The 24,490-nt window shown below is 34.0% G+C and overlaps 2 protein-coding genes across 3 annotated transcripts; one reads left to right on the top strand and one right to left on the bottom strand.

Moving 5' to 3' along the window:
- Positions 1-2,572: 2,572 nt before the first annotated feature.
- Positions 2,573-18,794, bottom strand: LOC105348702 (actin-like protein 6B). The gene is made up of 14 exons (XM_011458227.4): positions 18,647-18,794; positions 11,579-11,655; positions 10,609-10,771; positions 10,059-10,159; positions 9,647-9,744; positions 8,229-8,323; positions 7,791-7,897; positions 7,568-7,654; positions 7,138-7,199; positions 6,570-6,684; positions 6,011-6,094; positions 5,505-5,600; positions 3,102-3,188; positions 2,573-2,814 (listed from the first exon to the last, which is right to left on the bottom strand). The coding sequence occupies exons 1-14, from the start codon at positions 18,669-18,671 to the stop codon at positions 2,734-2,736; spliced, it is 1,278 nt and encodes a 425-aa protein (XP_011456529.1). The 5' UTR covers positions 18,672-18,794; the 3' UTR covers positions 2,573-2,733.
- A 158-nt stretch (positions 18,795-18,952) lies between these two features.
- LOC105348703 (uncharacterized) lies at positions 18,953-20,743 on the top strand. Of its 2 annotated transcripts, none has more exons than XM_011458229.4 (2): positions 18,953-19,026; positions 19,342-20,743. In XM_011458229.4, the coding sequence occupies exon 2, from the start codon at positions 19,354-19,356 to the stop codon at positions 20,224-20,226; it is 873 nt and encodes a 290-aa protein (XP_011456531.3). In that variant the 5' UTR covers positions 18,953-19,026; positions 19,342-19,353; the 3' UTR covers positions 20,227-20,743. The 2 variants fall into 2 exon arrangements, with proteins under 2 accessions (XP_011456531.3, XP_019918056.3); XM_020062497.3 differs by having other exon boundaries at positions 18,959-19,026; positions 19,323-20,743.
- The last annotated feature ends 3,747 nt before the right edge of the window (positions 20,744-24,490 follow it).

The following is a 24,490-nucleotide window of genomic DNA, read 5'->3' as shown; positions in this document are numbered from 1 at the left end:
GCACCATTCACCGTAAACCGGCACGTCCGCGGCTCTTGTTCACAAATTTGTCCCAACACCAGTTTCAACAAATGTCATTAATTTAAACGAATTTTCGTTTGAACGCCCATGAAGTTCGTCCGAAATATGTCCCTACTGGCTAAGTGCAAAACGATCTCATTTTTTGGTGGTGAACCCCCATAAGAACCATATATACAAGTTCTGTTTGATGGTTTGTTAAAAAAATGCAAGAGGTCGGTGGGTCTTATTGGTCAATCGTAAGTGATAAAGAATCCTCTTAAGTTTAACAAATTCGAATAGCAATAAACTAAAGTTAAGACGGATAACGACTGTTGAATTTAAAACGTTTGAACAAAGCAAAAAAAAAAACCCCAACAAACAATAGGCACAGGAGCCTTAAAACGTTACACTTGGCCTTCTTCGGGCTCGGGCAGTATTTCTGTCTTCAATTCAGTCCCAATAATCAACAACTGTATGCTATTAGTAAACATTGTGAAATCTTATCAGGAATATATTTACCTCATATTGGTAATGCATTTAGCAGTTGTGCTCGAATCAATTTCTGCATGTTGTTTTTCAATATACATTGCACACAAAGCATTGATCAATACAAAAAACTACTAGATAGTAAGACAACGGTGAAAATCGTTTGATTTTTTCAGTTAGTAAATGTGTAAATTATTTAATACAGGCTCAAATGTAATTATATATACATGTAGTCTAGAGAAACAACTAACTGTCATATCATATATAGTGTTTCGTTATTGACCTTGACAATTATCTATTCATGATTTGGCCTCACTTGGCGTCTCTCTTGTTTAACATTATTACATGTCTCGTCCTTTTGTTAATGGTACAAGTCTCATGCAACAACCAAATGTTCATTTCGTCTGCCAATATAATCATAGTCATTTAACAAATTAAACTGTAATGCGTCTGGCATAATCATGTAATTCAATTGTCGAAAATTGTCAAAATTCGACATTTTCTAACCTGCTTACCTTAGGGGTTATGGGATATAGACTGAGACATTTAAACAGAAAGATGTGAATTCTTCACCAACATTCATTTAACATGACATCTCGACAAAGCATGGAAATTAACGTGAAATTTACTCAGACGTCATGTGTGGCAGCTGATGTAGATGTCTTAGCTGTCAGAAACGAAATCTACATGCACAAGTAACATACGTGCTCCATTTCTCTTTCTGATATTAAACTCTTAGAGTACGTACATGTACGAGCAAAAGTCTGAATATGTGACATTTGGGGCGATTAGACCTATCTAGATAGGTAATTTTTTATTAAGAAAAAATGTATGTATGGAATTTCTTTACTTTTTGGTGTTGTTTAGGTATTAAGTATGAATGGTGACGTCATAAAACATGAAATGATCTACTGTCATGTAATGAACGTAATATTTTCGTCGTCGATGTTTTTATACTCTAGTGTACGTTTTATTCAGATTTCTAGAATTGTTTTAAAGAATTTGCTTTTTGTAAGCAAGAAAAAAAGCAAGCATTGCAGAAGAAACTTGCTTTAGGTCTGCAGCTCCCGGTCTGGATTTCCCAAATTTGGACAGATGACATGGGACAGGGAGCTACAGAACAAACTTAAAATGTAACCCACGACAGCATTAGCAACATTTAAAATATCAGCCTAGTTGTTCCGTCTTAAGTTTGTAACTGATCAGTTATATTTTTATGGGCAAACACTTTTACACATTCTTAGATGAATAATTATAAAAAAAAATCAAAGTATGTAAATTTTTTTGGTCGTTCAAACTGGTTATGAAGGTAGCGTCACAATGTATCCATATCGCAAAGCCTAATTTGTATGCAAACGTTGATGATTTTTAGTGCTATATTCCAACAAGTTGCGAGATGGTATAATAGTTTAACTTTGAATCGCATTTAATTTACAATTCCCGCAAATTAAGGTATCATCCTCAAAACTAGAAAATATATCATCAAGTGTTACTGTTTATATGACGTCAAGTGTTTTAAGTTGGTATGGGGTATCTCGATCCATATTGTGACGTACTAATTATCGAAATTAACAAAAAGATCAAGTGTAATTTTATAATTAGTTCTTTCCCAAAATTGTCATGCACCTAATAGCGAAGCGCAGTACTAGTGCCACTAGTAGTGGGTTAGAGTGTTCTCTACAAATCTGTGAGGCACGAGTTCGAGTCTCGACGCGGATTTTAACCTTTCCAACCATTTTTAAAATGCATTTTTTCTTCATTATTTTAAAATATGTGAAAATTCTAAACCGGTGGAAATATTTCCATTATCATGTACTTTAATCCAAATTAATATCGACATTAGCTGCAGGACTGTAGTTCCCCATCTAAAAAATTCGGATGGACGACCTTTCAAAGGGTAGCACTGTAGCTCCCAGGTCGTCCATCCGAATTTTTTCAGACCGGGAGCTACAGACTTGCAGCTATATCGACATATGGCCCATACCACCTTATACTCGGCACATTGACGGACAAATATAGAAGATTAGCCCAAGATTTTAAGTTGATTCTCAAAGCAGCCAGTCTTTTAATCAATGAAGAACAAACCTTAGCTGTTTGGCCTCGTTTATTATACATGTAGGTGACAAATACACATTTAGATGAACTACATAATTAGGATGAAGATGGTAATGGGATAATGATAATGACTATGTACACATGAACTGAACACTGAATTCTCCAAGTTCAACAGTCAACTGATGACCTCAACTACGGACACTTCCTTTCCACGCAACCTTTTCCGCCTTCATCGTACTCCTGCTTAGAGATCCACATTTGCTGGAAAGAACCCTGAAAGTAATTTTTACAAAACATTAATATTGGCATGATATGTGCTCTCTCTCTCTCTCTCTCTCTCTCTCTCTCTCTCTCTCTCTCTCTCTCTCTCAGAGAAAAGAAACTTTATCTTCATTCTTTCCACACGCAATTATATCGTATTAGTTCCCACAGATTACATAATGATGAACACGATTTTTGTGGTATCCACAACTGATTCACGCAGTTCGTACGATGTTGTAACCCTGCCAATTTCACGAAAACACGTCTGCTGTACGGGTGAACGATTTCTTGTCACTTACCAATGAGGCGAGGATGGATCCGCCAATCCAACTGCTGAACCTGCGCTCTGCACTTCCGGTAGCAGAAATAATCTTTAACCTCATGCTCTGCAAGAAATAAAACAGATATTGGTGCCTGGGGTGTCTTATAAAGAACAGATACTGTTCACACCTTTCATTTGCAGTTTGTGTGAATCTAAATGAGCCATGATGTTTGTGTTCAATATAATATATAAAAAATTTTAGCACTGCGGTTGATGACTTGATCTAAACAATCTCGAAAGGAAATAAAGTGTATATATAGGAACTTTTTGCTTCATAACTTTTTTACCCGAACGATCTTTGCAGATCTGAAATAGGTTTCAACAACACGTGCTGATCGTCATTTTAGATAATTTACACAAAACCTCTGGGCGCAATATTGTGACGAATTCTGTATTTTACACAGCAGTTGAAAGCTTCATAAAACATCATACTAGTATACTTGTTTAATATTTAGTGGTATTGTAGGAATTTGAAAAAGAAACATACAGATATTATGCCATTTAAGGTACCTCACTACACCTACACTTATACTTTTTAAGACACTACGGCACAAGATGGCGAATTAAATGTTTTGTTAAACTGTTTATATTGTTCGATAGGGTTGTATATCGTCGTAGCTCAGTGGTAAAAGTATTGGGCTTCTGAACCGCAGATAATGAGTCCGAATCCGCCTGGAGCATTTGTTCATGTTAAGTGATTTAAATTTTTGAAAATGTAATTTTCATCCAAAATTGCACATTGTTTTGCCTATTAGACTTAAATACTCCTTATCCGTTATGATATCTATCATAATCAAGTAATTTTCTGCCGATTTGAGAAAATGGTTCACGGTGTAGTGAGCCACCTTAAGTCGTATACGGGGGTGGGGGGACCCAGATGATCAAAGCTAGGAATGACAAGGAGACTGTACTTTGAAGAAAACATGTTAAATTAATGAATCGTTAATGTGAAGATTTAATGTTTAAACATTTGACCAAGTACATCAAACATTATTTGAAAAAGAGGATTGCAAAATTCGAGCAAGTTTATCTTGGCACTGTGTGTTTACGCACATGAACGAAATTTCATCGAAAAAAAAATTGACTTCAATATAATTACACAAATGACTAGTTAATTGCTAAAATTGTTTGATGTTCATTTCTTTTCAAAAGAAAAGAAAAATGGGGCTTCATTGGACCAGAGAGCCTATAAGCTCTCTCACAAATGTCGTCTGTCGAAGTTCATCCTTCAAAGCCGATTTCTGATAAATAAAATCACGAAAACGCCGGGTTTTTGTCTAGTTACACCGAATCACCGGGAAAATATTTCCTTGCTTACCACGCCCCCGATTAACCCCGCCAAAAAAACCCACAACATGCATTAAAACGTCGAACAAATTACGCAACAACACCACTTGTCCCCCTGTAAAGTAGTTCCTGCACTTGCAGAAACAATGTTATAACACGAGCTTCATGTTTTCTTTGGACGGGCCTAACATGGCGCAAAGGCAAGGGTAAATAATCACATGGAATTGTTTCCGAGATTTTCCTCCTTTCCCCACTAAAAACTGGAAGAGGGATAGAGGACGCTTGGTGTTAAAGTAAACAAACGGGAAAGATGCGAGGTACGATAAGGACTCAATACGTAGAGAGTGTCATTTTTTTTTTAAATTCTGAATTAAAAGTTTATCTGCTAATGAGCTCTTAATTAGACCGGTGCATAATGACGGACTATGACATCTCTGGAACAACAACACTTTTTGCTGAGTTGTTTGAGTGCTGGGACTTATGCGCAGCGAGTTAGGCTTGCTCGGTGCAGTAATGTATGAATAGACGCACACCAACGGAATGATTCGTGATTCCGATTGCATCTGACGTCGCATTCTCCGATAGCTCTCCCTTTGAGTGATATGGTATCAATTAAGCGCCAATAAATCAAGATAACTACTCATCCCTTTCAATGTTTCAGCGACCATATCCTGTATCATTTTTAGGAGTCTGTCTTTTATTATTCGGGAGAAGAACATGAAGGGGAAAAAACCTGCAAACCTCATTCATGCCATTAGTCACCCCACTGATGCAAATACTTGCAGTTATCTACAGATTTGGATGCGTAAATTTTGATCTGCATCCCTAGAAATAGTAATCCATCACTTTATCAACTAAACTACAAAAATCAATGCTTGTACAATAATGTCTGCATACTCTGTATCTATGTAGATTATATGCTATTTACAGGATAAAATAAATTGACCAAAAAAGTTTATATATAGGAAGAAAGTTTGAGTAACACGTGTCATGGTTTAAAAACCTTTAGACACAAAGAAATGTATATAACAAAGTTATGTATGATAGGTCCACAGAGGTTATCACATGAAGCAAGCCAAGGGAGAGAACTTACTGGCGGTGTTTTAGCACTCAGATCTCTGTTCAGCCTGTCTGTGAATCCCTGCATCAGAGAGTTACCTCCCACTACGATCACACTGTTGTATAAACTCTGCAATTGAAAAATGGGTATTTCTGTTTTCAGACTAGAGTAAAAAGCACCCACAATATTTTTTCCTGTATTTATCAACAAGAATATTCGAACACATGCTTTTCTCCTAAAGGGAAATAAGAGCATTCTTATCTTTTGTTTCTTTCTTTTCTCAAGTTACATTTGTTTATTTTCTTTTCTCAAACACAAACTGTAAAACAATACACTGGTATGCATTTCTATTTATTCAGAAACAGAGGGCTATGAATGTACTAGTAAGACTTATTGGGTGAATCTTGTTTTTATTTCCCAAAAAATTCAAAATGTTCCACAGTACGTAGCTGAGTGTATTTTTTTTAACTTAACAACGACAAATTTTTGAACCCATCAAATCCATGCATGATGAAGTTGCATAAAACAGAATATCTTACAGGTCTGATGTCTATATCGCACATTCCCACACTGGTGGTGACTGTGTGCCCCACACTCAACATGCTGTTTCCACTCGGGAGATCCTAAACAGAAAATAGGTCTATCATTAGTCAGCATAAAGTACAAGAACTGAATGTAACTACATTTGGTTCTTTTCATATAATTTCTCAAAAATAGTGGTATCATACCATGATTAAAGGTGTATAATGCATGATTAAATTTCAATCTTAAATAACGTCCAATTAATTTTAAATTGTCAAAATGACAAATTTCAGGCTACACGTAATAGTCTCATAATTCAAGTATCTTCTCTTTATTAATAACAGGGAGATAACTCTTATTCTCCATTCATCAAAAGAGAATACGTGCATTTAAAAAGAGAACCAAAACCAGCTTTAAACATGTCTCAGTATCAAATGATCTGTGTTAGGTTTTTTTGTTTTCATTCTTAAAAAATCATAAACAGAAAGTAATTACATATGTATATTATCTATCTGTATAAAATAGAAATTTTTCATTTCTATAGTTGTTCTTTTCCACCTAGAAACTGTTATTTACCTTAATAACAGATGGGTCAAACAGCCCTTCACAGGTCCGAAACCTCTCTGCACCAAAGTCCCTGTTATACCCATTGGGGAACTCATAATGCACAGTGGGCATCGCTTCTGCCTGACTGAAATGTAAAACAAATCAACTGATCTCACTAAAACAGTAGATTTTTTAAACCTTTAAAAGATTTAATAAATTAAAATCTTCATAGGTCATTTTTAGGTATATTTATTTCACCAATTTGACAGTAGATGGACAAAGTTATATCAACTAGCATCAGTATCTGGATAAACAGAACCATAAATTACTGTGGCACCATCTACTCTGAATCAAATTGGAGTAAAACACAATTGTAGCAAAGTGCTGGGTACATTCTATTTTAATGCATTATAAGAGTATCTAAGATTAGGGGAATGAAACAAACTTTGTTGTAAGCATGAATTTGTTATAGAAGTGTTTGCTGTATCCATGTTTGACTGTAATGCATATATAAACATACATATAGCAAACTGTGAGTGTAAGTTGCACATCCAAAGCTAGCATTAATGAGATTAAAATTTATCAAAAATAAACTTACCTTTGTTCATATGGCTGATCCATAACTTGAAGAACTGAAGAAGCAAAGTCTTGTAACACATCCTATAAAATAAATATAGATAGCCAATAATTTTTATTAGAAATATGCATTAAAGGACATTAAAAATATTTTGAATCATCAATTAATGATTCTGGATAATAAAATATCATGGTTAAACTTGGTTATTGCAAATTTCTAGGAAAACATACATGTATGTTTATTTAATAGTTATTGTTAAAAGATGTTTTACATCAAGACAAAGTTTATTTCAATTACCGGTAGTCAAATCCGAGTTATACCAATTTTTTGACAGTATGTACATGTACTGGTACCAGTTTTACTACAAGATGTTGTTTGTACCGGTAATTAATATGAATGGTTAAATGGATCAGGAGAAGATGATAAAACACTTTAAAAGGATGAATCTCACCTTGACCATGTAGTTATGAAATGATTTAGTGACCTCTGGCAGCTCTTTCTTGGTCCATTTAGGAGGGTCCATGAAATTCACTGGCTCCTTAATAACAAGTTTTAAAAAATCATTGAATGACCAAAATCCATGGTAGGATGTAGTTATGAAGATGTAGACAAAATATAATATTATATATTTTTATTTCATAAAACTTCATTTCATAAAATTCTGGTAAATGTACCTTGCTTTTAATCATGTATGGTGGAATAACCTCAATTTTTTGTTCTTCCATGAGTTTTTTGCATTCCATTGTGATAAAATCCCCCGCTAGAGGAGACTTCACTATGGCTGAAGAAAAAAAAATAAAATTCTCTGCAAAACATTTCTTGGCTGATAAAGGTGATTGTATCACAAAGCATGCAGCTTTGCTTACAACACTATGGTAAGAACCAGCAGAGAGAAAATGTCTCTTTATGAACCTCTTTTGTATTGAATTTCATTTAGCAAAGGTTTCATTGGTTTTTTTTTTTACCTTGATCTTAATTTAACAATGCATACTCAGAGCAATAATACACGATTCATGGAAAATATTAATGAAACAGAGACACTGGAAATGGAGGCTGACACTTGTAAAAAATTCTAGTTTTTTTACTGCTGTGTGGAGTAATGGAAGAATTACCTTGTTGGATGACATAGCCATCATACACAGGTACAGCTGTGGTATGGGAGGCTCCAGAGTCTAAAACCAAACCTGTGGATCGACCATTGGCAAAGCTAATCCACTGATTAAGGAATGGTTCATGGTTTTAGAGAGGAATAGCGTAACAAATTCACTTAAATATATTTTCTGTAGAAAATATGATTTTAAATCTAAACGTCTTTAAAGGACTATATATGGTATGGGCCTAAAATGGCCCCCTAAAATGAATATCATCATTTTACTGTAATTCTTTGTTTTCTTTGTACAGATATATATGTGATGTTTTTACTTAATGTTCATTTTGATTTAAGTGCCAACAATTTAGAAATATGGCATTGTAAAGACAACCTTTTCCTGCCATTTTTGCATTTTTAACATAAAACAGCTTGTTTTCACGCAGTTTTTCTTTCAGAAAACATGGAGCGCATGCTTGAACAAACAAAATATCTTAATTAGAGATGTATCTAGCCAAGACTAATAAGCGACAAAAAAATTTTCTTTGTTCAAGCATGCGCTCTATATTTACCATTCGTAAAAAAATGAGAAAAACGTCAATTTTTGACTGATTTTGATTAAATTAAAGAAATAGCATCACTTCTGACGTCATATACTGCAAGTGAGTGCATATTTAATCAAATACATATGTGAAAAATATAATTTATATCAACTCTTCTAAAAAATAACAAAACATTTTATTGTACCCGAAACACTTTGAAAAATGGCGAATTATGGGGGCCAAGTTTAACTCATATCATATATAGTTCTTTCCTCTGCATTAAAGGGACATGCATGGTCATGATTTAGGTCAAAAATTATTTTTACGATTTTAATTTTTACAATGCTTTAGTAAGGCATTTTTAATGGGCACCCAAAACTTGAGTGTCATTTATTGAGTTATAAGCGAGTTACAGAGTTTACAAGCCTTTTCTATGTAAACAAAGTTTTTTTTTACATTTTTAATGTTGAAGTGAAAAATTCCAGGTTTAGACCTAAATTGAATGTGTTAAAAGTTAGGAACTGTGTATTTATGCTTAAAAAGAAAAAGAACATACAAAAATCAGCTTGAAAAAGATTTTTTCAGTGGTATATTGAACCTATGTTAACAAAAACACAAGCCTTGTTTACATGACAAAGAATTCTGAGCCCTGTATCTTGCTTATAACTCTACGGCTGACTCTCAGTTTCAGTTGATCATAAGAAACGAATTCCTACAGCATCATAAATAATAAAAACAGAAAAATAGAATTTGACAAATATCCTGACTATGCCCCTGCTGCTTTAACAAAGTTATTGTTCATAAATATAAAAAAAAATTCGATTCATTGTAGGAGATTGAATTAAGGCTATTTACACAAACACAGATGTTCACAAGCATATTATCATGTTTCAAAGGATACGCAGAAAGCACCGCATTTTTACATAAAAAGAATGCTGGAACATTGTACTTTTCAAACATCAATTCAGTAATTTTCTCCCTCTTTGCTTTGCTGTTCCACTGAAAAAAATAACATGTAAATTGACTAAATACTGTATTTTGACATTTCAAATAAAGGCCCTTCCTGAAATTGGTAACAAAACAGTTTTAAAAAGCTAATGATATTAAAAATTCTTTAAATGAATTAAAAATGTCAAAATTATATCAACAATTCAATTAATACAACAGTACATGTATATTACTCGGCTCTGGATACAAACCTTTTGCCGTGTGTGCAGTGTATGTTTGTGGGAATAGAGAGCTAGACAGAGATGGCTATTGTATTTTAGTGGAGTGAACATTGATTTGGACTTATTGGACTACCGGGTACTTACTGCAGGCTCTGACATCATGACCGGGTGGAGGTGTGACTCAGATCTGATGTGGCGACTGTAGGTGTGGTCCAACACTTTCTCAAACACCTCCCAGTTATCAACTTCAAAGAATAACAAACAGTACCATACAAAGAATTAATTAACACACCCAGATCTTTCATTTTGATCACAATTGCTTCATTATACATTTTAAAAACTTAACATTTCATACTGTATTTGTCTCAATCAGGGCTTATTTAATTAATTATCAGCAAAAATGACTCCAAAAAAATTCCGATTTCTGATAAGCATATTTTCTCATATAATAGAGAGCTCATACATTTCTGTGGTTTCTTCAATATTTCAGTCGATCAATGTAAACAAATATTCATTGAAGATAAAAATGCTTATGAATATCAATGAAATCACAGTAATATGTTATAGGACAAGCATTTGTCTGTAAAAAAAAAACAAAACACCTTTATTGCAAAAACAACTCCAATATTTTGTATAATAAATCTACTTGGGTTAAGTTTGATAAATTAAAAAGCATATATCTAAATGTTCATACTCATTCCGTCTTTCAGAAATGTGTTGATTTCCATTCCTTTGCGGGGTACTTTGATGGAGTTGGTGTCCAGGAAGTAGCTCCTCTCTGGTTGTGCACTTTTATCATCAGTTTCCATTGCTGTATCTCCTTCTTCCACTACCCCAACGTGAGTAGGCAACTCTGCCTATATAAATCAAAGTTCAAGAATCAAAGAACTGATAGTGAAGGACTGAAAAGTGTGTAAAGCATGTGGTAATTCAAACAATTATATTACTTCACATTGACAATTTGTGCTACACAGGTTAATGTAATTAGAGGTCTACATTATGTAATACATGGTCAAATAGTAGTGACATTGCATAAGAAGTACACAGTCAGCCAGTCATGTAAATTTATTCCCGCACTGATTAAAACTTGTTTAACTTGTATAAACTTACAAAATTACACGTAAGCCAGTTCACATTTAAGCTTTGACAATTCTCAATATGGGTTAATAGAATTTGTGAATACAGTTAGCTTATTCCTAAGGCTTGTAATTTTATGTAGTTTAAATGCCTTCCATCTAGTGATACATGCCTTATTTTCATTACAGCATGACACAAGTGTGATTTTCTTACAAATTCTAAATCTTTTTATAAATGAAAGCATTTCCTATATTGATTAGGACACAAATGGTAGGAAAAAATTCTCTTATTCACATAGGTAGGATGGAAAAAATTATTGTTGCATGATTGTATATTCCCATTAAAGATATGGACACAAAAATTTATGGTATTTAACTTGATATAGACAAACAAAAACCATACAATTTTGGTCTTTTTAACATTTAATTATGAATACTTGAAGATCAGAAAAATATGATAAAGCAAATGAATGTAAATTTCAGGGTTAAAAAGAGCACATTGTTAATATATGTAAGGTTTGGGACACATGGATGGAACAAACACCTTATACAGTACAGTACACCTGGTACCATGTATAATAAAACTACCTTAGGACAGTCTTCCCCTGCATAACCAGCTCTGAAGGAATATGAACCCACATCAAAGACAAGAGCTCCTACTTCATCTGCGAATAGAATTTTGACATACTTATAAGTATTACACACACACTTTGAAGAAGTTAGGGTAGTGTTTCTGTATAAACTGGACTTCTTAAATTAAGACTGTACTGCTGTGTAGTGTCCTCAAAGATTGTCAACATTGCTAATTAAATCTATGTGTTACCTGACATCTTTTATTTTGAAATGTCTAAAAATCAATTTGAAAGTAAAAATTTCCTTGATATAAAATATGCCAACAGATAACATTTTCAGAATAATAACACTACTTTGTCAAGGAAAGCATAATCAACATTATCAAAGCTTAAAAATAAGACTGAGGTAACACTGAAAACTGGTTCTCTTACATTCAAATGAGTAGGAGAAAAAGGTATTTGTGAATTGTGATACATATAAAAACTGCAGGTATTATGAACCTTGCTGTTTAAGTGCTTTAAAATTAGACAGTCTCCTGACCTCATCTAAATCTTAAGGGATAGAGTTTAGTCTTTATCAGGTTGGGCACCAACCCCCGTTTGGTTGTAGGAGTCCCATTTGGTGGTTAAATGATTTTTATCATTCAAAACATTGTTAAATTGAAATTGATCAGAGCTCACCCAAAAATCAACTATAGTTGAAGTTTTTTTTTTCAAAAACTATTTAAGAAAGTCAGGCAGTGTCTGTTCTATTGTTAAAGCATGTTAAATTGTAAACGTGTTTTTTTAGAATTTCCATAATGCAAACTTCTGATTGTGACTTCACAATCAAAATTTAATATAAGAAATTAGGATACGAAGAAATGTCAAAGTCTGGTAACAAGATTTTCTATGACTGGAGCCAGACTCATACTGTCTATGATTATAGTTGTCTGATGCGCTGATACTAAAACAAGTCCCACGGGGAAAACAAGTCCCACGTAAGTCCCACGTAAGTCCCACGGCAAATGCAGCTATATATCGATATAATTATGATTGATTATGATTAAATGTGATAAAATCATTATAATTCACACAACAAAATATTTCTATAAGCTTTTATTACGGATTTATCGACGAAAAATCAGAGATGTTGGTAAAGGTAGATAACTCGTACGTAGAATTCATACGGTAGCAGAAGAAATCTATATGCCCGCCGTTTAATTGATGGATATTTTTAATTTTCTCCAACAAAATAAAATCTAATAGCAGTAAAAAGTTGACTTTATATTCATTAATTAACACAAACTAAGTAAAAATTAGGTAAGTAGACAACTCATACGCAGAATGCATTCGCCCGCCGAGAAAAGAGCACTCCTGCCGCTTACCTGATGGGTTATTTTAATGTTTTATATTTTCTAACTTAAAAATGATCATATTAATAAAAAAAAATTATTATGCCTTCACTGAGGCTTTTATGATAAATTATAATATAGTGAAAGATTTAAGAACTAGTCTATACGAAACACACAAGCCCGAAGGAATGTACATGTGTACGTTTAAATTACCCTTGTCGAATACCTACCTATATTAAGGATATGATTTTTTCATTACCTTAGTTTTTTTTTTAATCAACTGTACGTACGAGGGTTGTTAGAAAACTTCGCGGACAGTGATTTACGGCAAAATTACTGTGAACTTTGTAGGATGGCGTATTTTTATTAAATGACTACCATTTGAAAATAAGTATGCAAAAAATCATGTGAATTTAATTTTTTTCCCCAAAAGATACGGCGATTTTTACTTTGCGTGAATTAGATTTACGGAGCAACATTTCATATTTCCACGAAGTCAGGTGACGTCAAACAACTGAAAGTCAAACATGTTACTCTTTTTCAAAGTAAACACCTTTCAGTTCCACACACTTTTTAAGACATTTAACCGATTTATAAGATGCACGTTCATACCATTATTTGTCAAGCATTTGTATAATGCCTTTTGTGGCATATTGTAGATCATTTAGGTCCAAAAATTTCTGTCTACACAGTTTCGACTTCAGATGAGGTAAATAAGCGAAATCTATAAGTGCAAGATCCCGGCTGTAGGGGGGGGGGGGGGGGGGGGTGCTGCAAGGGCTAAAAAAAAACCCCCAGTTTTTCCATCTTTAAACCTCTGTGGTTCAAGTTGTAAACGTTTTTCCTATAAAAAAAAATAGTAGCATTCATATAAGAACCCTTTGGTCTCCATCGGAGATTTTCCTGCGTGCATACAAAATTAAATGACGGCCCGGTGCTCCAAGATGTCCATAAATATAACAGACGTTAAAGTTGTTGACTCATTTTCAAGCGTTGTTCGTCCAAGTTCGGCGATAAAACGGTCAGAAATTCTTCAACTTAAAACTTTCATAAATTGACCCTCATAAGTTATTGTGATGTCATATGAAATATCGTTTAAAAATATTTTTATGCACTTCAACGGTACATTTTCTTAATAAGGAAAAATGCGTACAAAATATAAAAAATTAAAAAAAAACTGACATGCTCCGTGAAGCATATTCATCAAATAATTAAGCTGTATATTTTTTATGGTGCATTTAAAACAAACAAAACGTTTCATATTTCTTAGAAAATAAAAGTTAAATCTGAAAAGTTTCGATAGTATTATGTAAATAGTCCGCTCACAAGTCAACTTGTCCGCGAACTTTTCTAATAACCCTCGTATACATGATTATTATTAATATTAAAACGTAATAAAAACCATCCGTTTATCCAGAATATTTTTGAGGGGTATATTCAGGTTTGTTAAGGGAGGGGATCGAGGAAATTTAAGAAATTTGATTTGTTCCACGGGGGCGGAACTCCAACTCCCCACCCCCGAATCCCATCTAGATTCAGCTCATGAAAAGTATGTGATCGAAAATCATCTACAAAGCCAAAGAAAAATTCTTACATCTTCTCCAAGTTTTTCAAGATGTAAACAGTTACTAACATTGTACAGAACTGATTGTGTATATACGAACATGTGCGTGCACTTTGCTTTAAACGTATATTCTTTCTCCATATAAATTTACTAAAATTATGAATTTTGGAGAACAAATAATTATAAAATCTGGAATGCTTACACAAGTACGTTAGCCTGTTCTTTTTCATTTCTAGATCTAAGACTTTCACTGCCTAGTTCACTAAACTATATGTAAATCTTCAAGTCCTGATTTTGTTTCTAAAAACAAACATTACATACGTCATTCATAAGACTGTAGCAAAATTTTACATTGCATGATATCAGTGTAACGAATGTAACCGGGTATATTTTGGTTTCAATTTTCAATGGAGGAAAAAAAAGCACCCGGTTCAATGTTTAACGTTGTAAAATGATTCAACTCAATGACATGGCAATCTTCTTGGTTAATATATGTCTGGTCTGTTTAGTAAATAATAGTGAATTATACTTTCCTTTACAAAAACAATTTTGTTTTTCTGTATTTTATAAGCTTCTCGAAGATAGTAACACACGTTTAAATGTTTACGGTTATGAATGTACTATAGAAATTATACTTAAGTTTGACTAGTTAAAACACTGATGGCTTATAATATTTTTTGATTAAGTGTTCAGTGTAAGTTTACATGATATATATAAAGATTGAGTGTTATTCGTCTTCAATTTCATATAGATCACATAAAGATTACATATAAGTTTTAATTGGGTGTCAGAAACTCTGATAATTCTGTTGCATGTAGCGACCTTGCTCTATCAACGGGAATAATAAAAGTGGACTGCATAGAATTTTGAAACATAACTTTTTTGTGTTTCGTAGATCTACATTTGAGAGAGAGAGAGAGAGAGAGAGAGAGAGAGAGAGAGAGAGAGAGAGAGAGAGAGAGATGGTGTGGGGGCTGTGTACACGTTGTGCTTCACGGTCGTCTCCCAATATACAGGTAGGTAAAGGTCTATTGTTTCTTAAGCGACAAAAAAACCGTTCAATTCACACAGAATATACAAGAAACTAACACGTGTATATATACACGTGTATAGGTAGAGCCAACGATCACCAATCATCTTTGGACATGTAGCCCCCCCCCCTTCCACTAGCCCCAAATATTATAGTAAAGTAGTAAAGGAAATAATGAGCAAGTTATTTTGTAATTAGTACATGATTTATAGAGATAAAAAAAATACATTAATCAACGTGTTTGTATTCAGATTGTGACAATGGTCCCGCTTCTTCTTTTTTTTCTTTTCTTTTTTTATACAAAACTCTGCGTGTAACCGTTTGAGGGAAAGTGAAGTGATAATTGTTTGTCGTATGAAAAACATATACACATGTCAATAAATAAATGTATATACATTAAAAAATCAATAATATTTGGTAATGCAGCCATGCATTATTCTTGCATTATTCTTGACTTTCTTTTTATCAGGGACGTATATACGTCCCTGTTTTTATCAAATGTAAAACATTTCTCGACCTTCGATTCATTCTGTTCAGTGTGATTCATTAAAATTGTCGGAATAACATTTTGCTTTTCGAACATTTAGAATGTGAATGTTGCAGTGGAACTCTTACCGACTCGCTACAAAAATATTAAAATATGTCTACCAGTTTGAAAATGATTGATATATTGGCACAGATTTTTTGTGCATGTCCTATAGCTATTTATTTATTTTCCTACACATTCAATCCCGTTTGCTTGATAGTTTTCTCTATACATGTATTTTAATTGTATTGAAAATATACATGTACTAGAACAGTTAAACGCAGGTTCAACTACATATATGTATATATATAAGTATTTTTCTCTCTCGATGTTTGTATGGTTTTTCCGTTATTGAAGAGAGAAAGAAAGAAAGAAAGAAAGAAAGAAAGATGGATGGAGAAGACAGAGAAAGAGATGAAGTGAAAGAAGGAGGGAAGACAAAGAAAGAGAGAAAGAAATGCATGTTTATAAATATACAAGTACATACTTGTATACATATACGATTGTGTGATTCTAGCTGTTATTATGAATAATTCGATAAAATAAGAAGTCGAAAACATTTATTTCAGTAGAAAGTTACTTTTAACATATGTATAGATTTCCATAGGTTTCCGAATAAATTGGGGGAATATAATGGAAATTTCGAGAAAACAGCTTGATTCCTTCCTGAAAATTGACAAGCAAACAACTATATATTTATACTTGTTTTTAAAGCCTTCTCTTTTATCGTAAGGGTTTCGAAAAATATGACGATCTCTGCTGGTTTCTATTTTTGAAACACGATTTTTCATTCATTATGTAGAAAAAAACATTTAAAACAGAGTTGGTCTTTAGACCCAAAGATCGTGGAACAGTCTTGTGAACGGTAAGCTGCCGTAGACTAGAATGCATGTTCTTGCTGACAATAACAATTTAATAACAATACATCTATATGTTAGTATAACTCATGAACTTCCATCAAATACCGGTATTTATTTCAGTCATCATTCTTTTTTCTTTTCTTTTTTTTTTTGGAGTAGATGCAAGATTTTTTCTTTTACTTTTAGGAAGATTTTTACCACTAACAGACTTTTCATGAGCTGATCTAGATTGGATTCGGAAAATAGGGTGGACCCCCCCCCCCCCCCCCCCCGGAAAAAAAAAATCAAATTTCGTAAATTTTCATCGTAAAGTGACCAAAAATATGCCTCGACCCCCTCCCCCGACAAACCTGAATACCCCCCCCCCCCCCCACCCCCCAAAAAATACCCTGAATGAACGCATGAATTTACTGGGTGGGTTTAAATACAAAATTTACACATGTCGGAAATTTTGTATTTACACCCACCCAGTAAATTCAAAATTTACAACATGACAGTTCTTAGAGAGAACAGAACTGGGTCAAACTTAAAAGGAGTGATATACGGACTATATAAAACTCGTATCACCCAACTTCATGTAATATAATAAATTAATCACAGCAATAAGTAAACTTCTCTTCTGAACATAATCATAAGGCAAAATGTTAACTTTACAGCCATCTGAAATATTTTACAAATAAAATGACATAACTATAAATGGCAGGCGTACATTTTAAATCCACAGTCGTAAGAATTCTGTGTTAGAGATTTCCCTTTATTTTTAAGTCATTCGCGCTTTTTTTTTCTAAATTTGCGTAAAGAAATTAATAATTTTATCTATGCATTTTTTAGTACAATGAAATAAAAGACTAACATACAAAAAATAAATAAATAAATAAATACAATAAAAAAATAGCAATTAGTTGTTTAGATTATGGATTCTGCGTAATTTTTTTTTTACTTTCATGATTTTTACTAATTTAGTGAGTGTTAATTAATAAATGTGGTATTTTTTTTTTATCAATATTAATATGTTCATTTTTTAAGTTAGAAAATAAAAGTAAAACATTAAGATCGCCCATCAGGTAAGCGGCAGGTGTGCTCTTTTCTCGGCGGCGAATGCATTCTGCGTAGGAGTTGTCTACTTACCCAACTTTTACTTAGTTTGTGTTATTTGATGAATATAAAGTCATTTTTTTTATTGCTATTAGATTTTATTTTGTGAAAGAAAATTTGAATTATCCATCAATAAACGGCGGGTGTACAGATTTCTTCTGCTGCCGTATGAATTCTACGTACGAGTTATCTACCTTTACCAACATCTTTGATTTTTCGTCGATAAATCCGTAATAAAAGCTTATAAAAATATTTTGTTGTGTTAATTATGATTATTTTATCACATTTAATCACAATCAATCATAATTATATCGATATATAGCTGCATTTGCCGTGGGACTTATGTGGGACTTACGTGGGACTTGTTTTCTCTGTGGGACTTGTTTTAGTATCACCCGTCTGATGGGTGTCTCTACTGTACACTATTTCACTCCTTAGTGAATATTAACATATCATGTTAATCACAAAAATTTCTAAAACTTTTATGTTGCCGACATAATATTTTATGTTTAACACATTTGATGCAGCTGCTATCTTTGTAGCATTAACAAAAAATACAAGAATCATATAATTTTTACTTTTTATGCAGAATATTTCTGAGAAGTGAAAGTCTACTTTCTCCAAAAATGCTTTAAACACACAATAGAAAATCAAAACATTTTGAATCTGACTTACCTCCTCCATAAACACCACCACTCATTTTTACTAAATATCGTGTTGATAAAAAGAAAACCCTCGAAGATTTATATTTTCAACGAAAAACAAAGCACCAAAGCCGGCGGAAGATGTCTTAGTTAAGTTGTACTGTGTTTATTCATACACGATTGTGAAGGGTCGCCTGGTTTTAATGCCTTATATCTATTTATTTATCCTTTTAATATCGTACAAAAAAAATTGATGCAAGGTATTTAATGTTTTAAGAACGTTTTAATAGCAAGTATTTTTACAAAAATCATTGTTTCCGAATAACTAAATGTACAACTTCTTTCAAGAACATAATAACGAAAACCGTACCTTGCATCAATCCGGATTTTGGGTTTTTTCTCGCTGCAACGGTATGTTCAAAACAAATCGTGTATTCATCACTATTTGACATGACACTAACCTTATTGTCGGAGTTTTTTTTCCACAAAATAAGAGCCCTAACGGCCTAAGCATCATCCATTTGCATATTTACTTATTATGTACACAAGTACATGTATAACTGTTATACAATCAAAATAAATTAATGAAATAATGATGTATATATAGTTATGTTGATTTGATGGAAGATGTTTATTTGACACCTGATTCAGAGGTTCACACTTTAAAGTACTCCCAAATAATATAATTTTTGTATTTGTTTTGATAGACCTCTATGATATTTCCAGATACCTTCCACTATGTCAGCAACTGAAAAAGAGACTCCTTTTGAGCTAAAGACGGAAAACAACATTCAGTTTTCCAGCAAGTGTAAAGATATTTTTGGAAATCTGGAAAAACTTGAAAAGAAGCATGAAGAAAACACAAAGTTTCGAACAGATGATGATGTTGATATTCAGAAATCCGATCATCTGGATGTGGACACAGAGACGATAACTTCAGCCTTCAAAACTCCCCAGCTAGGCAGAGGTTCAAACAGAGAGGGAGGTGGGCCTTTGAGGCATAGAGCACAACACAGGGACCGGGGTCCCCCACCTTGGAGGGAGCACTGTGATAGGGGAGAGGACAGGTCAGCTGACAGAGGGTCCAGCAGCATTCAGAGGGAACTTCAGCCAAAGCAGTTCGTGGGAAGAAGAGGAGGGCATCCTTATTATAACAGCAGAGGGAATAGGAGACAAAGGACTCCTGATTATAAAATGAACCCAGAGAAGTGGACTAAATATTCCTTGGAGGATGTTGATAATGAGGATATGACTGAATCATCTAATACAAAGGCAGCTTTTGCATTCTTGGAGGAGCGTAGGAAATTGCGAGAAGGTGAGATGAAAGTTGAGGCAGTAAATACAGATAATACATCATGTTCAAAAGGAATCTTTACCTTTAAGAAACCAGTGAAAAATGAAAATAAAAAGGGCAAAAGTTCAGTGTCTTCAAAAATAAGTAACCAGTTACTGAATTCCAAAGAGGATGATATAAGTGCTGGTGTAGGAGAAGAGGAAGATAACAAGATGGAAGAAAAGACAGAAAAAGTGCAAGAAGAGAAAGTGACATTTAAGTCTCTCAAAAAGTCCAAGAGAAGCATTAGAAGCCGTGATACAGATGACGATGACTGATACAGTACACTGCCTCTGGATTAATGCAAACTATTAAAATTCTCTTGAGTTCCACTTTCCAGTATCAGTACCTTTTTGAATATTTTAGTATGATTTTAGTTTCCTTTTAACATTTGAAAGTGAATTTAGTTTTACATTTAAAAATTGAATACATGTATTACTTTTAAATTCCTGAATTTGTTGTATATTGAATGACAAATGAGGTGATAAAAGAGACAGTAAGATAAGCTACTCATTCTGATGTGGCTCATCTTCTGGCAGCATATATTGACAATGCTGACTTCATTGCTTCTTACCAGACATCAAACTTCACGTTTAACTTAATAGACAAAAGCATCAAATTAACATCATTCATGGTACATGTACATATTTTTGAAATTTTTATCATTTGTACAAATTGTTTCATAAAGGTTCACCATCCATCCTTATGCTCATTTAGTTTATATTTATATGTGTAGTGTTCTCATTCCACTTTTTGGCAGTGGGAGTGGGGCATTTAAAAAATTTTAAAATTGCATTACTTTTGGGATTTTTTTTACAGGAAAAATTATACAATATAAAACTTGTATTTTGGTTTTCCTGTGTTTTGGTATCAACTTATTTCTGTTTTGCTACACATCCAAACATTGTATCAACTGAAGCCACAGTCTGGAGTCTGCATAGCTCTCTCCTACCTGTGGCTGTTTAATCACATAATTATCTTGAAGGTAAATATTCATACATCATCTGTTATATCACATCTAAAACCTGTTTCAATTACTGGTAAACAATTAGTCCACTGTGATCGATCTGCAGTAAACAACACCTTTCATGTATCATGTGTATGGTAAACAGAAATTGGTTAATAAAAGGTTACATCAAAGGTCAACACCTGAATGTATGCTTTACTCACATTGGTCTTTACATTAATGAACATGTATGATCTTTCCCTCATGCAATCAGATTGTACATTTTGAACATGGTTTGTGAAAATGACTTTCAAATAATTGTTGAGTTTGGAAATTTATATTTGGAATACATGTATTAATTTTTCAGTTGCCAAAAAAGTACCTATTATGAGTTGTGAACCATGCTTTTCAACAGTTATGGACAATTTAGAGCCCCATTATAATATAATTTATAGTTTTCTGAAACTTTAAATTCAGCACACTAGCTAGGGGTTTCAGGACAAACTAAGATAGTTTTATTAATTCTTAAGATGGTCATTGCACTTCATTATTTTTTTTTCATTTTATACTCTTTTTTAGCTCACCTGAGCTGAAAGCTCAAGTGAGCTATTCTGATCACATTTTGTCTGTCGTCCGTCCGTCCATCCGTCTGTCCATAAACTTTTCACATTTTCAACATCTTCTCAAGAACTACTAGGCCAATTTCAACCAAACTTGGCACAAATCATTCTTAGGCAAAGGGGATTCAAAGTTGTGAAAATTAAGGGCCACACCCGTTTTCAAGGGGAGATAATTAGAAATTAATGAAAAATTTCGAGAAATTTTCAGAAATCTTCTTCTCAAGAACCAGAAAGCCAGGAAAGCTGAAAATTGTGTGGAGGCATCCTCAGGTAGTGTAGATTCAAAGTTGTGAAATTCATGACCCCCGGGGGTAGGGTGGGGCCACAATGGGGGATCGAAGTTTTACATAGGAAAATATAGAGTAAATCTTTAAAAATCTCCTTCTTAGAAACTAAACAGCCAGGAAAGCTGAAACTTGTGTGGAAACATCCTCAGGTAGTGTAGATTCAAAGCTGTAAAATTCATGACCCCCGGGGGTAGGGTGGGGCCACAATGGGGGGTCGAAGTTTTACATAGGAATATTTAGAGTAAATCTTTAAAAATCTCCTTCTCAGAAACTAAACAGCCAGGAAAGCTGAAACTTGTGTGGAAGTATCCTCAGGTAGTGTAGATTCAAAGTTGTGAAAATCATGACCCCTGGGGGTAGGGTAGGGCCACAATGGGGGGGTCAAAGTTTTACATAGGAATATATACAGCAAAACTTGGTTATAACGAAGTCACTGGGACCTAAGAAATTACTTCTTTATATCCGTAATTCATTATAACCGTATAAGAAATTCATTAAATTTACATTGCTGGGGATCCAAGATGACTTCGCTATATCCGTATATTCGCAATATCCGTGTTCGTACTAAACGAGTTTTGCTGTAGAGTAAATCTTTAAAAATCTTCTTCTCAGAAACTAATCAGCCAGGAAAGCTGAAACTTGTGTGGAAGCATCCTCAGGTAGTGTAGATTCAAAGTTGTGAAAATCATGACCCCTGGGGGTAGGATGGGGCCACAATGGGGGGTCGAAGTTTTACATAGGAAAATATAGAGTAAATCTTTAAAAATCTTCTTCTCAGAAACTAATCAGCCAGGAAAGCTGAAACTTGTGTGGAAGCATCCTCAGGCAGTGTAGATTCAAAGTTGTGAAAATCATGATCCCTGGGGGTAGGGTGGGGCACAATGGGGGGGGGGGTCGAAGTTTTACATAGGAATATATAGAGTAACTATTTAAAAATCTTCTTCTCAGAAACTAATCAGCCAGGAAAGCTGAAACTTGTGTGGAAGTATCCTCAGGTAGTGTAGATTCCAAGTTGTGAAAATCATGATCCCTGGGGGTAGGGTGAGGCCACATTGGGGAGGGGGGTGTTAAAGTTTTACATAGGAATATATAGAGTAAATCTTTAAAAATCTTCTTCTCAGAAACTAATTAGCAAGATGATTCTTTATAATTGTTAAGACTTTGGCTCCAGGACAATTCTTCAGCCTCACAAGAAGGTTCAGAGTTTGATGTAGCTAAATATCCTATATATAAACAATTGTAAAGGATCTTTTTGAGAACTGCAATACTCAACATGTGATATGACTATAAAATTGAAGCAGGCAGCTATTTTTTCATTAGAATCTTTTTGTATTACTGTATTGAGTTTTTGCCCTTGATTTATTGATTCTTGATTATTTTAATTAATGCATCCACTGTTAACCAATTATTGTGATGATTATTTTTATACAATAATAAATATTCAATGTATATAAGTTGTTCTGTATAAGTAGTTTTGGGTTAGGCCAGATTAGTTTGTTTATTTTTGATTTCCAATTTTTAGATACTATGAATTATTTTAGGCCGGCACATATATAGGGACAGTGTCTATTGCGTTATGAGTAGCGACTATTTGGGGTTAAATTTGAACAGATATGGATAGATTGAGTGTGTGGACATCCCTGCTCTATCTAATCTCCATGTTTTCTAACCTACAATACAGAGTGTGTGGTCATCCATGCCCTGTATCGCATTAATACAAGTGTGCGGTCATACCTGCTTGTATTGGTGGTGGTTGCGGCGGAGCACTAGTGTGTGGTCATCCCTGCTGGTGTTCTGGCCTTTCTAGCGCAAGTGTGCGGCACTCCCTGCTTGCGTTAGGTTAAGCTGTTGGCGCAAGTGTTCGGTCATCCCTGCTTGCGTTAACGTTGGTACCTGTTGAGTTGCGTAAGTGTGCGGTCATCCCTGCCTGCGTAACGTTGAGTCCCTATATATGAGCAGGAGCGGTGATTAAAGTCTGCTCTTGTAAACATTGGCAGCAATCGGCTATCCGAGTTCCAAGGGGGAAAAATGGAATTTATTTATACAGGATCTACATGTATTATTTTACATTGTCCAGATTGTTTGTATTATGACTCCATTAAGCTGACTTTATCATACCTATTGTTCCTCAGGTGAGCAATGTGGCCCATGGGCCTCTTGTTTTACCTGCCAATCACCAAGGTGATGCATGTACTCAGTTGATATATTGTCCCTTCATCTTATTTAAACTTGATCTGTTCATAATTTTCATCTCTTGAAGTTTACAGCTTTCTGTAAAAAATTGATGGCATGATCAAAGAGGGATGTTTGGTACAGACTACAGACCCCTATATTCCTGTTTAGGCAAATTTCCATTCGATATGTTCAGTAGACCATTTTAACGGTACTCCCACACATGGAAAACTCTTCATTTGACATGAAAGAGAATGGCTGCACGAACCCTGAAGTACTTGTTACATTATTGAACTTGTCAATATTTGCTACAGTTGAATCCCGAGTTTATTTTTATACGACAAACATTTAGAGGGCAGAAGATATCACAACAAGTCTCTGGTATACAGGTAAAGTATGGTATTGATTTCCTATTCTACCGATTGCACCAGAAAAACCAAGTACATTGCTTGTTTTTAAAATTTCCTAAGATGCAAGTTGTCCTGCTAAATTAATAAATTATGGATATAGAGACTCA

Source organism: Magallana gigas, chromosome 5 (genome assembly GCF_963853765.1).
Source record: "Magallana gigas chromosome 5, xbMagGiga1.1, whole genome shotgun sequence".
Taxonomy (NCBI): Eukaryota; Metazoa; Mollusca; class Bivalvia; order Ostreida; family Ostreidae; genus Magallana; species Magallana gigas.
Note: the sequence above shows the minus strand (reverse complement) of the source record. Positions and strands in the feature narration are given on the sequence as shown.

Excerpts from the sequence above, each read along its gene's own strand:
- LOC105348702 (XM_011458227.4), bottom strand. The coding sequence starts at position 18,671 with ATGAGTGGTGGTGTTTATGGAGGAG. Across the intron at positions 10,160-10,608 it reads ATTTCTGAAAGACGGAATGA|TTGATAACTGGGAGGTGTTT; the intron begins GTATGAACATTT and ends TATTCTTTGAAG. Across the intron at positions 7,898-8,228 it reads TGGCTATGTCATCCAACAAG|CCATAGTGAAGTCTCCTCTA; the intron begins GTAATTCTTCCA and ends TTTTTTCTTCAG.
- LOC105348703 (XM_011458229.4), top strand. The coding sequence starts at position 19,354 with ATGTCAGCAACTGAAAAAGAGACTCCTTTTGAGCTAAAGACGGAAAAC.